Source organism: Cebus imitator, unplaced genomic scaffold, assembly GCF_001604975.1.
Source record: "Cebus imitator isolate Cc_AM_T3 unplaced genomic scaffold, Cebus_imitator-1.0 Scaffold10, whole genome shotgun sequence".
NCBI lineage: Eukaryota > Metazoa > Chordata > Mammalia > Primates > Cebidae > Cebus > Cebus imitator.
Window position 1 is genome coordinate 11,423,663 of NW_016107325.1, and position 12,557 is coordinate 11,436,219.

General features: G+C 35.1%; 1 protein-coding gene and 1 pseudogene across 2 annotated transcripts in view; one reads left to right on the forward strand and one right to left on the reverse strand.

Annotated features, from left to right (window-relative positions):
* The window catches only part of XIRP2 (xin actin binding repeat containing 2), a 72,445-nt gene extending 65,879 nt beyond the window's left edge, over positions 1-6,566 (forward strand). Inside the window, exons 7-8 of one of the 2 annotated variants that reach the window (XM_017548466.2) lie at positions 790-923; positions 4,550-6,566. In XM_017548466.2, coding sequence (XP_017403955.1) covers positions 790-923; positions 4,550-6,056 — 1,641 coding nt within the window. In that variant the 3' untranslated portion in view covers positions 6,057-6,566. The remainder of the gene's footprint in view (positions 1-789; positions 924-4,549) is intronic. The other variant, XM_017548459.2, reaches the window with a different exon arrangement.
* A 2,192-nt stretch (positions 6,567-8,758) lies between these two features.
* LOC119474169 lies at positions 8,759-8,907 on the reverse strand (annotated as a pseudogene).
* Positions 8,908-12,557: the final 3,650 nt, after the last annotated feature.

A 12,557-nucleotide genomic window follows, 5' to 3' on the forward strand; every position in this document is an offset into this window, starting at 1 on the left:
AAAGCAGCAGGAAGTGAGTGTAGGTGCTTTGGAGGAGCAAGAAAAGACGTAGAAAAACTATATAAAGCAGATGTGAGAATCCAAAAAGCTCCAAAATCTAAAGCCAGTTTGAGGACAAATGACCCTGAGTGTTTTAATGTATTCAGGAGTCTCATACATTACAGTAAGAGTTGATATCTTAAAGTCAACCCTAAGTCATTGAGAAAATATTGAAACAAATACAGTGTCCTTGGCTTAAAAAAACATATGTATATATTTTAGAAAGAGCTATCTAAAATGCTTTAAGAAGTAAAAGCTTTGGACCAGGTTAGGTATAAGCCTTTATATACAGGGAAAAGTCAGTTATCCAGAATGATAAGTTCTCTCAGGGCCCTCCATTGCTGAGTATTATTATTTTATAGATAGATAGATAGATAGATAGATAGATAGATAGATAGATATGATATAGATAGATATGTATATAACATATGTTCATTAGACATATAAGTACATTAAAACATACATCTATAACGAACATATTTTACTCATGCATGTTTTCTTAAACTATAAATGTCTACTTGTACAGTCTATAAATGGTAGAGGTACTAGAGTAATGCAAATCATCCTACCAGACTCTTAAACCTGATGATGGGTTAGCCTCTGTCCAGAGAAGCATCATAAGGACAATAGTCTTAGAGCTTTCCACTTTAACCGCATGGCCAATTAATATGTGGTTGTTTTGCTTTGTTATGTTTTCACAATATGATTGAAGATAACACTACAGAAGTCTTTGTAAATTTTTATTTTTAGAAACTGCTGCTCCAAGACAAGGAAATATGTATACTTTGTCAAAAGACAGTTTATCCAATGGAGTGCCTAGTGGCAGACAAGCAGAATTTTCATAAGTCCTGCTTCCGATGCCACCATTGCAACAGTAAACTGAGGTAACATGCTTTGTTGTTTTTGCCACAAATATTCTAAGAGCCTGCAGTATATGTATAACCTCATATATCTAGGAAGATGCATATTTTTCCAGACCTTGCTGCTGCATCAGTTAATAAACCACTCAGTGGGATTTGCTCACGTTCTGTTATGCATTTCTGTGACATTTTTCCCTTAGGAATTTTACTTTCCTAATCAAATCCAAAAGCATCCCTTTTGTCCAAACACAAAAATCACACAGATGAGAAAAATTAGGAGTTACTTTGCAAATCAAGATTTTTTAAGTTAGTATGTTAGTCTAAAGTTTAGGCTCTAGATCAGGAGGTAGCAAACATTTTTTGTTAAGGGCTATATCATAAGTAATTTTGGCTTTGCAGGCCACACTGCTTCTGACACTACTCAATTTCTATTAGAGTGCGAGGGCAGCCACAGATGACTAAACAAATGGGTGTGGTTGTAAATAAGTGGGCCTGGCTGTGTTTCAATAAAACTTCATATACCAAAACAAGTGGTGAGTAGGTTAGAATATACCTGTCTTTGAACGAGACTAAGTATTTAAAAATGAAATTGAAATTTAGAAAAATATTAGTGACATATAAGAGAAAAACTCTGTTTTTTCTCTGGAGCAAACAGAAACACCCTATCCACACAGTTAAAATACATTCGTTTTCCAAAACTCTTGAAGTAAATGCATTTACTGAATGTGACATTTGGTGTGACTGTAGTCTGAGATGCTAAAATTGATTTTTTTTTTTTTTTTTGCTAAATCTAATGTGCATCTCTCAGGCTATATTTTTTTTCTGACTTTAATTGGCAATGTCAAATACCCCTCATGGCAACATTATTTTCCCTTGGTTTCCATGACAACAGAGTATAATGACTTTCTGCCTACTCTTTGGGTGCTCCTTCTCAGGCACCTGTGTTGGGGGATTCTCTGTCCATTACCAAGATGTAAAAGGTCCTCAGAATTATGTTATGGGAATTTATTCTTCTCAATGTTTTTCTTCTTTGTAGTGAATCACATCCACTCCCATGATTTAAATCATCTATGTGATAATGACACTGAAGTCCTTACTGCTAGGTCAAATCTCCCTGTGTATCAGATGCTTATATCTAAATGGCTGATACACTTCTCCAGTTAGATTTATCATAAGTACAGCAAACTCAATATGCCCCATTTTCTTCTGTCTAAATTCCTTTTTTGACTGTACAGTCTTTATGCTATTGTATCAGTAAATGACATAAACATTAACTCAATGACCAAAGCATAAAGTTGTCTTTGGCTCCTTCCTCTCCTTCATTCCCTACATTCTCCTTCATTCCCTACATTCAAGCCAAGTCCTGCAATTTCTACCCCATAAATACCTTTTAAGCTATATATGTTTCTCCATTCCCATAGCAAGTATTATCTATTAGCACCACTAATTTCATTATCAAAACACTTAAAAATGACATTTGCCCTCCCCATTTTTTAAATTATTATACCACATCTTCAGTTTCAGGTCACATAGCCACTACATTCCATGTTATCTCCCCATGCCCTTATTTCATCTTAGTTTTCAGGTTGCAAGATATTAATGCCCACCACCAATGCTTACATTGATGTTTCTGCAGTTGCTCTGATATTAAAGCTTGGTTTCTAGTAGAGTTTTCAAAAAAAAACTCTCATGGAAACAATATTCCCTGAATTCTTACATGCTGATAACAATTTGTCTGTGACCTTTATAGTGAAAAGTCAGTTTTGCTGAAATTAAAATCTTTGGCTTACACTTCCTTTCATTGTATTTTTTTATGCATTATTTTATTTTCTTCTGGCATAAAGTATTGGAATAGCCTGATAACAATCTAATTTTATTTTCCTTATAAGACGTATATTTTTTCTTAAAGATACCCAGGGGTTTTTAAATTTTTACAGTTTCAAATCTAGCAATTTTATTAGATTAGCTCTTGGCATTGGAAATTATTCATTAGTGTCAATTATCCAATGTGCTCTTTCTATATGTTGATCTTTGCACACCTTTTTTGTATCAAGAAAGTTCATTTTAATTATAGATATTTAATATTTAATCTGCTTCATTATATAGTTTTCGTTTTCAAGATTCCTATTAGCAATACTTTGAATTTTTGCCAATTTTAATATCCATCTCTTTCTCTCAATTTTTTTAAATATTTATTTCTTTCTGATTATTGAAAGGTTATGTTTTCATTCTTCTGTTTCTCTTCTTGTCACTTTTCATTGTCTTTATTTGCTCTTGTATTTCTTTTAGTTTAGTTTTTGTTGCTGAGATTTTTCTTTTTTATTTCTAATTTTACCTGATTTCTGGCACCTCACTTATGAGATTTTAAATTCTGATTCACGATGTTCTTTCAGGTCTTTTGTCATGTTCTTAATGTCTTTTAACTCATTTTGAAATCATAGATTAAATTTTTGATATATTTTTAGAGCATGCTTTTCTGCCATGTTTTCATTACCTGCAGGGATATTATAATGCCCTTTGCTCTTTTATTTTCTTTTAATAACTTTGTATATGATTTACCTTGATACATTTATGTTGCTCATTTTTATATAGCATTAGTTTTCCAAAACCTCAGAAAAAGGAAAATCAGGATGGTTTTTGTAACTTCACAGAGCTACCTCTTTTAGCTTTCACATACTGATCAGAGAAACAAGGCAGCTTGATTTCTAAAATTTCCTGGCTTGGCTCCTCTTCTTCATATTTATCAGAACCTTCTCTTTCATTTCTGTAGTCATTATCCTCCTCAATCTTGATTCCACTCTCCTATTTTTTTTCTCATTTTGGGACTCTGTTTAAAAGGGGAGCCCAGTTTTGAGAGTTCAACCTCATTAGCCTCTTCAAGTCTTCCTTACCACAGGGCCCTTGCACTCATTGTCTATTGGAGAAGACAAAACTCCTCCCAGTTTCAGCTGCTGTTCTCTGATTGGCATGTGATACTTTCCAGGAACTATTAGTTGGTTATTTTGTGGTCTCATATTTTCAGGTCCATCAGATATCTTCTTTGCTGCCTCTGCTATCACCAATACAGATGAGACCATCATGCTGCTTTTGCGTCTGTTGGTGGTTTCTTTGTATTTTGGTGTTGAGGAGGCTACCTTGTTACTTCATTTTGTTGTAAATATTACCCATGGGTTTTAACTTCTGCTATCTAGTTGTTATATCTGTTTTATTTGTGCATTCATAGATATTCAAAAACTGTGCTGCTGCCTCTGACTAGAGTTCATTTTAATTTTAAATCATTCAATGTATTAATCTCTTTAAAGACGCCACATATGCAATTGTTAGGCATGCTTTCCAGCTCATTCAAAATCTAGTTAACAATGATGTTTTGTCCTATCATTCTGCACCAGCTATAACTATATGTCCATTACCCTATAATACCTATTATGCCAATACCTGACACGCATCATGAAATTCTAAACACTGGAAGACGCATATCATACAAAGTATTGGTGGTAATATTATCTAACAGAAATGTTCAACTATTAGGGTTATTCCCATTGCTAGCAACTTGAGGTTACTAGTCTGTAACACATTGAAATAATTTATCCCCAATTCCCTATGAACTTACAGTAAATACAAGTGCTAAGTGTTCTTTTTCTTTTTGGCAGTTTGGGAAATTATGCATCACTTTATGGACAAATATACTGCAAACCTCACTTTAAACAACTTTTCAAATCTAAAGGCAATTATGATGAAGGTTTTGGACGCAAGCAGCATAAAGATCGATGGAACTGCAAAAACCAAAGCAGATCAGTGGAGTTTAATCCTAAGGAAGACCCAAATATGTGTAAAAATACTGCAGAAAACATCCTTGTACCTGGAGATCTTAACGAACATTTAGATGCTGGTAACAGTGAAGGGCAAAGAAATGACTTGAGAAAATTAGGGGAAAGGGGAAAATTAAAAGTCATTTGGCCTCCTTCCAAGGAAATGCCTAAGAAAAACTTTCCATTTGAGGAAGAGATCAAAATGAGTAAACCTAAATGGCCCCCTGAAATGACAACCACTATATCCCCTGAATTTAAAAGTGAATCTCTGCTAGAAAATGTTAGAACTCCAGAAAATAAAGGACAAGAACAAGATCACCTTCCCTTTCTGCAGCCTTATCTGCAGTCCACCCATGTTTCTCAGAAAGAGGATGTTACAGGAATCAAAGAAATGAAAATGCATGAAGGAAGAAAAGATGAAAAGAAGGAAGGAAGGAAGAATGTGCAAGATAGGCTGAGTGAGGCTGAAGATACAAAGAGTAACAGAAAAAGTGAAATGGATCTTAATGACAACAATAATGTGGTTGTGCAGAGTGCCGAAAAGGAGACAAATGAAAAAACAAACCCAACTAATGATGCAGAAGTCTTACAGGTTACTAACACTGATGATGAGGTGATGCCAGAAAATCATAAAAAGAATTTGAATAAGAATAATAATAACAATTATGTAGCAGTGTCATATCTGAATAATTGCAGGCAGAAGACATCTATTTTAGAATTTTCTGATCTATTACCCTTGTCAAGTGAAGCAAATGACACTGCAAGTGAATATCAAGTTGAGAAGTTAGAAAATACATCTAGAATCTCAGAGTTACTTGATATATTTGAATCTGAAAAGACTTATTCGAGGAATGTACTAGCAATGGCTCTGAAGAAACAGACTGTCAGAGCAACTGCTGGCAGTCCTGTGCAGCTTGCTCCAAAACCAAGCCTCAGTGGGGGCCTTATGGTAAAGGGGGAAAGTTCAATCATTTCTCCTGATACAAGCCTCTTAAACATTAAAGGAAATCATTCAAAGAACAAAAATTTACACTTTTTCTTTTCTAACACTGTGAAAATCACTGCATTTTCCAAAAAAAAGGAGAACATTTTTGATTGTGATTTAATAGATTCTATAGATCAAATTAAAGATATGCCATGCTTGGATTTAAGGGAACTTGGAAAGGATGTTAAACATTGGCATGGTGAAACAATAGAAGCTGCTCACAGAAATGGAAATGCAGGTTTTGATGCCCTGAGCCATGAATGTACAGCTAAGCCTTCGTTTCCCAGAGTGGAGGTGCAGTCTGAACAACTCACAGTGGAAGAGCAGATTAAAAGAAATAGGTGCTACAGTGACACTGAGTAAAATATCTCTGGCCACTGGCAGTCACCCTTAGGCACTGAGAAATATTGATGTTTGGAAGTAAGACTTTATGAATTTGGATGCCTTTTTGAGGAACTTGTTGTAAACATAATGTTCAGAAATCTCATGTCTATCTCAATGGGATATTTCTTATATTAAACCTTGTCATTTTTGTCATAATTCATTTACATCTACTTTTGTTTTAAATGGGATGAAGAGATAAAACAATATGGATATGTTCTCCATTCATATGGCACTTCAGCATATTGTTCTGTTTTCCTATATAACATCATGGGTGTGATTTTATATTGCTGATATTTGTCACAATTATTATACCTTCTCTATAATTTCTTCTGAAATAAAATTGAATCACCTAAGGTGCAAACCAAAATACTTCTGTAACTTTTTGTGATATATACTGTCATTCTAAGTACATATACTCTTTATGACTTGGGAAGTATTTGTTTTGAGGCAAGTATTTACCACACACACACTAAAATAATGCTGAAAAAATAAAATACTAAACTGAAGGCACAGTATTATTAGAAAGCATAACATTTTTGTTTTCTCTTTAACTCTACATTTTAAAGATATGAGGGTTATTGCTCTTGAAATAATTACCTATATTAAATTATAGAATGTGTCTATACACATTTAATGAAAAAAGATTTTCCTCCAGAATAATGTGAAGTTAACACTCAGAAATTACTAGAAATGTTTTGGATGTTACTTAAATAAATTATGCACATTGCATTTGTATTGCTTACTCTGGTAATTGATAAGTATAACAGTCATATCACTACAGTTTGTCAGGTTTTCTGATCATATTTGATGAATATTAAGTTTTTCTGTCATGAAAACATATTCTTTTAAAAATTTGGCTTCTAAATTTTCTGCTGTTTGTCTTTTCTCAAATAAATTTGATGATTCTGAAAAAAAATTAACATAAATGAGTGGCTTTGCACATGTATGAAACAGGCCTTATCCCATATTCTCCTACATAAACACAAAACATTGACATTCTGTAAATATGAATCCAAAATGTAGTGCTGAAAATTATTTCTTTTTAGAAAGCCTAACAAATTCCCTCTTGCTAGTATGTTCTCAACAGATATCTGAGACATACATTGCATTACTTCCCTGGGGCTCCCATAATTAAATATCACAGACTGGGTAGCTTAAACAACAAAAATATATTATCTCACTGTTCTGAAAGCTGGAAGTACAGGGTCAAGGTGAAGGTATAGCTGGTTTCTCCTGAGGCTTCTCTCCTTGGCTTTCCAATGATCCCGTTCTTGTTGAGGTCCACATGTAGTCTTTGTGCACTCACACTCCTGGGGCCTCTTTCTCTTCTTATAAGAGTACCAGTTCTTTTGGACTAGGAACCACTCATTGGACTTCATTTAACCTTATCTGCCTTTTTAATGGATGCATTTCCAAATACTGTCATATTGGGGGTTAGGGCTTCAACATATGAGTTTTGTGGAAACACAATTCAGCTCGCCATCAAAAACGATGAGTTTGGGTCCTTTGTAGGGACATGGATGAACCTGGAAACCATCATTCTCAGCAAACTGACACAAGAGCAGAAGATCAAACACCGCATGTTCTCACTCATAGGCGGGTGTTGAACAATGAGAACACATGGACACAGGGAGGGGAGCACTACACACTGGGGTCAGTTGGGAGGAAATAGGGGAGGGACGGTGGGGGGTGGGAAGCTGGGGAGAGATAGCAAGGGGAGAAATGCCAGATGTAGGTGATGGGGAGGAAGGCAGCAAATCACACTGCCACGTGTGTTCCTATGCAACAATTTTGCATGTTCTTCACATGTACCCCAAAACCTAAAATGCAATAAAATAAATAAACGGGAAAAAAATAAAATAAAATAAATAAATAAATACTATGAAAGTCTGGCAAGAAATAGGCCAGAGCTACAGCAGCAAATTTGTTGTTTAAACTGAATTATTGCACTTTGCACTACCCTTCAAATATTCTGAATGACACAGTATTATTTCTATAATCATTTATGCTAAGATAACACAATAGTTTCCAAGGAGAAAGAAACAATTTGTGAAAACTCATGTAATAGTATCTCACTGTATAGTTTCTTAGTGTCAGTGATCTTTTTAAAGAATATGACTCTTGTTTTACAAAAGTCCTGGCTTTGAACTCTTCCCACTTAATGTTGGTAGCCTAGTCCTCTCTTCAATTATGGTAAAATTTAAGATTAAATGTAGCTGATGTGCACACCAGGGAAAAAGCTGAAAATATTGATTGTTCTGTCCTTTCATTTAATCAACAAGCCGGCTGGGCACAGTGGCTCACGCCTGTAATCCCAGCACTTTGGGAGGCCAAGGAGGGTGGATCACATAAGGCCAGGAGTTCAAGACCAGCCTGGCTAGCATGGTGAAATCTTGTTTCTACTAACTATACAAAAAAAAAAAAAAAATTACCCAGGCATGGTGGCACATGCTTGTAATCCTAGCTACTTGGGAAGTTGAGGTAGGAGAATTGTTTGAACCTGGGAGGTGGAGGTGGCAGTGAGCCGAGAGCCGAGATCATGCCATTGGATTCCAGCCTCATCAATAAAAGTGAAACTCCATCTTAAAAAAATCAATCAATCAATCAACAGGAAATTTTGTGCCTTCATCTTTTTCAAAAAATGTGTGGGTACATAGTAGGTATGTATATATTTATGGGGTACCTGAGATGTTTTGATATAGACATGCAATGAGAAATAAACATATCATGAAGAATGGTATAACCATCCCCTCAAGCATTTATCCAATGAGTTTCAAACAATCCAATCATACTTCTTCACTTGATCTTAGCCAAAAGGCCGAGAAGCGATCCAATCATACTTCTTAAATTATTTTAAAATGTACAGTTAAGTTATTACTGACTATAGTCGCCCTGTTGTGCTATCAAGTAGTAGGTTTTATTCATTCTCTCTAATTTTTTGTATTCATTAGCCATCCCCCCTTCCCCCTACTACCCTTCCCAGCCTCTGGTAACTATCTTTCTACTCTTTATGTCAATGAGTTCAATTGTTAGATTTTTAGATCCCACAAATAAGGGAGAACATGTGATGTTTGTCTTTCTGTTCCTGGCTTATTTCACTTAGCATAATGACCTACAGTTCCATCCATGTTGTTGCAAATGACTGGATATCATGCTTTTTTATGACTGAATAGTACTCCATTATGTATATGTACCACATTTTCTTTCAAGAAAACATTTTTTAAAAAATTTAATTAGAAAGAGCATTGTATTATAATCATTGGCTGCATCACCTTTCTTGAATGACATGTAGGAGTTTACAAATTCAAATATCCAAATACAGTTTTATTTAGCAATGGGTTTGCTCTAATTATAAAAAAATCTTCTGGCTAAATAGCAAGCTTTAAAAACTAAAATATAGCTAAACACACAAATCAAAAATTCAGCGAAGTTTTCTTATTGTTGCAGTCAGTGTATTATTTTTCTACAGTTTCCATAACTCAGTGCCATGGACTGAATTATTAAACATAAATTTATTTTCTCACAATTCTGAATGTTAGAAAAGTCTGATATCAAGGTGTCGGCCAGGTTGGTTTCTTCTGAAGCCTCTCTACGTGACTTGTAGATGGTCATTTTCTCCCATGTCTTCACACGGTCTTCCTCTTTAGCTGTCTATGCTCCAATTTCTTCTTATAATGATCCAACTCATATTGGAGTAGGGCCCAGCCTCATGACCTCATTTTATCTTAATTACTTCTTGAAAGATCCTGTCTCCATAAAGAGCTGCATTCTGAGGTGCTATGGCTTAGGATTTCATCATATGAATTTGTGGGGGACACAAGTCAGTCCATAAATATCAATAACCATGTTTAATCTTCAGGGTTTTTTAAATACATAGCTATTAATGTTATGTAATAGCCTCCCATAATCTTTACTTGGAATTTAAATCACAGAACTATGTAATATATAGATTCAGGTTGGAAAAATTAGTATTTTTATGAACAAAATTCTATGATAATGGAATGGAGATGGATCCATGATTGACCAAAAGCTATTCCAGCAATGGCAGGGTAAAGGGTTTTGCATTATTTATTCAAGACTGGACCATCCAATGAATCTTGTCAAAATGTCCTATTTCCCAGAAAATTTTGCTGAATTGCCTTTTTTGCAGCCCCCACACAATCAATCCTTGCAATAGATTTGGAGCTCTGGGCAACACATTCTCTGGATTGGAACAATGGTTTTCTCATGGCAACACATTCTTTGGATTGGGACAATGGTTTTCTCAAATTGCAATAAAACTGATGAATGCAAACTTACCACCCATTCCCTAACACAAACATCTGGAATATTTTCTCCCAAGCTAACAATTTTCTATACACATCTCTAGAATAATTTCTAAAGGCACGTTAATTTTTCAAGAAGCTGAAAAATAGAAAAACAACATTTTCTCTGCTGTGTTTTGATAGTTACTGACTACTGGGTACTATCCAATTGTGAAAAGGAAAATTTTTTCATTGCCAAGAAAATGAACTTATAGAAAGATAAGCACAGATGTTAAAGTAAAAGAGAAGTGCAATACATTTTTGTTCCTCCCTGGAAATGTTACTGAGAAGCAAAAGTGATTTTTTTTATAAATCTAATCTAAAAGTTTTGAAATCTGAAGGTATTAATGATAATATGAAATCTTAGAAAAATCAAATTTAGTGGAGATCAGAAATAGGCAGCAGATATAATATTATATTCAAAATAAGAGCCATGGGAACATATGAGAAATGCTGAAGAGAGCTAAGCCTCAACCTCTAGAAAAATCTAATAGAAAGCATAAAATAGTTTTCGGTAAATATAGTCTAAAAATAATTTAACCTCAACCATAATAGGGTCCTTTAGAAAGTCTAATTTAAGCTACCTGATATTTGCTGTAGATGTTTTTCCCAAAAGATATTATGAGAAATTTTAAAACTTTAGATATGTGTATGCAAACAAAATGGCAGAAAGAAGATAACATAGAATATCCACAGTGTGATCATCATCCTCTAACATAGTACCGATTTATAGAAAATAAAATGGATGGAAAATTGATAGAAAGTCTGACAAATAGATTCTATGACATCACCCAGTCAACAGCCATTCCACAAACTTTTTATGGGACCATTTGAATGCATTGGAAGAGTGATTAAAACAAAAATAGATAAATTATGGTATATTTTGTGTAAAGCCCTCAGACAGGGAAGAGGTATTCAAAAAATAAAATGAAATAACTCAGTACAGTTAATGCTTATGAATGCAGGAAACCCAGGAAAATGGTTAGGCACCAAGTCTTATAACACTGGAAGACAGCAGAATAATAGTAAACAGATGGAAAAGTGTTTTGGGTTTAAATAATCAGTCTTCACTTTGTCATAATTTATTTAGTTGTAATTATGTGCTTGTGGATTCTATGATACACAATCAAGACTTCAGGAATGATTTACTTGCACAAATGCTTGGAGTGCTGGCCCCAAGATGCCATTAACTGTCAGCCCCCTGTCAGGACTGCTTTAGCTAAAATAACTGATTTTCCAAAGTGGACTGTTTTATTTTTGATCGATGGAAGGACAACTCAGCACAACTCTTAAGGATCACTCTCACTCCAGCTCAAAGCTCTCTATAGAATTCACTGAGGCCTCCATGGGTGCTTCTCAGGTTAGCTTTTGTCCAATCATGCTTTTCTCCCTTCCTTTTCTTTCCCTTGACACCAACTGCATGCCCTAATAAACCTCCTACGCATTATTCTCTGGCTTAGAATCTACTTCTTGGAGAACCCAACCTGGACCAACTGGTATTAGGAGTGGCCCAAAAAGCAAACACTGGAATGGTGTCTTGCAGCTGAATTATTTTCTGCCTGGCTGACAATGGGCACAAGGTGGCAGTGCAATTGTTAAAATTCTCAGCAGTGGTACACTAGCATGACTTTACTGGGTGAAGCAAATGCCTAGCTGGTACCGTGTATCATATATCTGAGACATGCAGGGGAAAATGGTGATTATGAAGAAAATGGAACTCGGAAGTCATTGCTAAATGCTGAGAAAAAAATTAATTAAAAAGTGAGTAATTAAATCAACAATTAAAAGTAAGAGTAGCCGAGCTCCATGGAAAGTTAAACTCCCTAACACAGTCAGGGACTTTTTTGGGAAAAAAAAAAAAAATGGGATTTTGAATATGGATGGTTATATTTTGGCTGACACAACCAAAAATATTAAAACAGCAAATTCCTCTGAACCTACAGAAGTGGTCTCTCCCTCTCTTTATTATTGTTGTTGTTGTTGTTGTATTACAGCATTAGCACCTACACTTTTACTTAAAGATGCTAACGATGCATCTCCCCAAATCAGCTGGGTAGTTCCGCTGGTCTTTGTGGGCATCACACAAGCATCAGCATGTCTGCTGGGAACTGTGTTCTAGTCTCTTCCTGGTTGGGGCACCTTACCTGGGACAGCTCTACCCTAGGTAATTTCATCA